Source organism: Mandrillus leucophaeus, unplaced genomic scaffold (genome assembly GCF_000951045.1).
Source record: "Mandrillus leucophaeus isolate KB7577 unplaced genomic scaffold, Mleu.le_1.0 Scaffold439, whole genome shotgun sequence".
In the NCBI taxonomy this organism is placed as follows: Eukaryota; Metazoa; Chordata; class Mammalia; order Primates; family Cercopithecidae; genus Mandrillus; species Mandrillus leucophaeus.
The window spans coordinates 1,012,077-1,014,667 of NW_012104687.1; the positions used below are offsets into that span (position 1 = coordinate 1,012,077).

General features: G+C 45.9%; 1 protein-coding gene across 1 annotated transcript in view; it reads left to right on the plus strand.

Annotated features, from left to right (window-relative positions):
• The window catches only part of AGMAT (agmatine ureohydrolase (agmatinase)), a 17,743-nt gene that overhangs the window by 11,451 nt on the left and 3,701 nt on the right, over positions 1–2,591 (plus strand). The window contains exon 8 of the mRNA XM_011993986.1: positions 902–986. Coding sequence (XP_011849376.1) covers positions 902–986 — 85 coding nt within the window. The remainder of the gene's footprint in view (positions 1–901; positions 987–2,591) is intronic.

Sequence of the window (2,591 nt, forward strand, 5' to 3'; positions counted from 1 at the left end):
AAATAAATAAATAAAATGCGATGGCATACCTACCTACCAAGGTAGCTCAAGAATTTTAGACACACCCAAATAAAGCTCCAATAATGTGTGCAGGGAGTAAATGCACGGAGGCAGAATGGTTATGACTAGAAGCTCCCCGAGGGCAGGACCTACGTATTGTTCCCTACCTTGTCCTTGGAGTCTACAACAGTGCCTGATACATACAAATAGTAGGCACTCAAAGACATTTGAGAGTAAATGAACGAAGACTGCTTAAACCTAATCAAGTACCTTACATCCTCTAACATCTTAAAGGAGGGTGGCCGTAACTCTGTCTCTTGAAATGGCTATAACCATCCTCTCTTCTCATGAGGGATTTCTGAAACACATTCCTCATCCCTCTGCTTAGCAACCTTCTGGGCTTTTCACCTGCAGGATGGAAACCCTTTCAGACAAGGTCACTCTCTTCCCATTAGTCTCCCTCACTTATTCTGTCTTCTGGCCACATCTCACCACCTGAACTTTTTCCATCTTGGTGCCTTTGCCTGTGTTTTTCCCCCTGCCTGGCCTATCCCTTGAACTGGGTATTTCCACCTTGGGGAAGCCTTACCCACCTCTCCAGGCTGTTACCTGTGCTGATACCATTCTGGGCTTGCTTTTCTTGAAGCCCTTGGTGCACGACATTCAAACGATTGGTTTCCTTGTCTCCATCACCACACCATGCAGCCCTCAGGAGCAGGGACTGTGTACGCATTATCTGTGCCTCTGGGAGGCCTGCCAGTGTGCCTGGCAGTCAAGAAATGTTTATGGAGGGAAAGCCAATTCCAAGCCAAAGGGTGGCGTGTGCTGGGAAAAGCTCTGCTGGGTGCTTTTCACTGTAAATGATTACCACTGTGGACAACTCAGTCTTGATCTTGAATAGGCTCTGGAGATCATCCGGGGCTGTCAAGGCCTGAACGTGGTGGGCTGTGATCTCGTCGAAGTTTCACCACCGTATGATCTTTCTGGTAAGTAAGCAAGAAGACTGTGATCCATGGGCAGCTGGCAGCTTAAATTACATGAAGCTAGTTAATAAGCAGAAAATGGGGCTGGGCGTGGTGGCTCATGCCTGTAATCCCAGCACTTTGGGAGGCTGAGGTGGGCAGATCACCTCAGGTCAGGAGTTCAAGACCAGCCTTGCCAACATGGCGAAACCCCGTCACTACTGAAGATACAAAAATTAGCCAGGTGTGGTGGCACACACCTGTAGTTCCAGCTACTCAAGAGGTTGAGGCAGGAGAATCGCTTGAACCCGGGAGGTGGAGGTTGCAGTGAGCTGAGGTCATGCCACCGCACTCCAGCCTGGGTGACAGAGCGAGACTCCATCTCTTAAAACAAACAAACAAAAACCAGGCCGGATCCAGTGGCTCATGCCTATAATCCCAGGCCTAGGCGGGTGGATCACCTGAGGTCAGGAGTTCAAGACCAGCCTGGCCAACATGGTGAATCCCTGTCTCTACTAAAAAGAAAAAAAACAAAAACAAAAACAAAAAACCCCAGAAAACAAAACAAAACAAAACTAGAAAACATCAGCTGGGGTTTGTTTTTTTTTTTTTTTTCTTTCTGAGATGGAGTCTAGCTCTACTCCCCAGGCTGGAGTGCAGTGGCCCAATCTTAGCTCACTGCAATCTCCGCCTCCTAGGTTCAAGCAATTCTCCTGCCTCAGCCTCCTGAGTAGCTAGGATTATAGTTGTGCGTCACCACGCCCAGCTAATTTTTGTATTTTTAGTAGAGACGGAGTTTCACCATGTTGGCCAGGCTGGCAGCTGGGCTCTTAATGTTACTTATTGTAACTCATTTCCTGTAAGAATCTACTCTCAAGTTGATGTACCCTCTATGACAGCAATTCCTGAAATCTGCAGTTCAGCTGTGGTGATCTTAAGCATGTGTTGAGTTACATGCAAATTCAATTCTGTTGATAATGTGTCCATAATCAAATCATCATCTTGCAATGCAAGGGCCACCCCATAATTATCACACATTAAAATAGTTTATTTCTTTTTCCATTCTGTAATCTTAAAATAACATTAGCTTCAGTGCCTGTTCACAATACAAAAAAAGTCAAAAAACAAAAAACCACCCAAAACATAAAAAAGAAACAATTTGACAAATAAGTTATTTGTTCCTAAGAGTATCAAAAGTGCAAAATATTCACCTTCTTTTTAGATCTCTCCCAAGTACAATCATCTTCCTTGACAAACTGAACAGGCAGATTCAGCAGCTGCCATACTGCACTTGTTTCTAGGGGACAATGTCAGACAGCTGGATGTAAACTACAGTTCATCTGTAAAGATGTTTGGTATCAGCTTTTAAAGAATTTTAGTTATTGGGAGGCTGAGGCGGGCGGATCACGAGGTCAGGAGTTCGAGACCAGTCTGACCAACATGGTGAAACCCCATCTCTACTAAAAATACAAAAATTAGCCGGGCGTGGTGGCGGGCACCTGTAATCCCAGCTACTCAGGAGGCTGAGACAGGAGAATCGCTTGAACCTGGGAGGCAGAGGTTGCAGTGAGCTGAGATTGTGCCATTGCACTCCAGCCTGGGCCACAGAGCAAGACTCGTCTCAAAAAA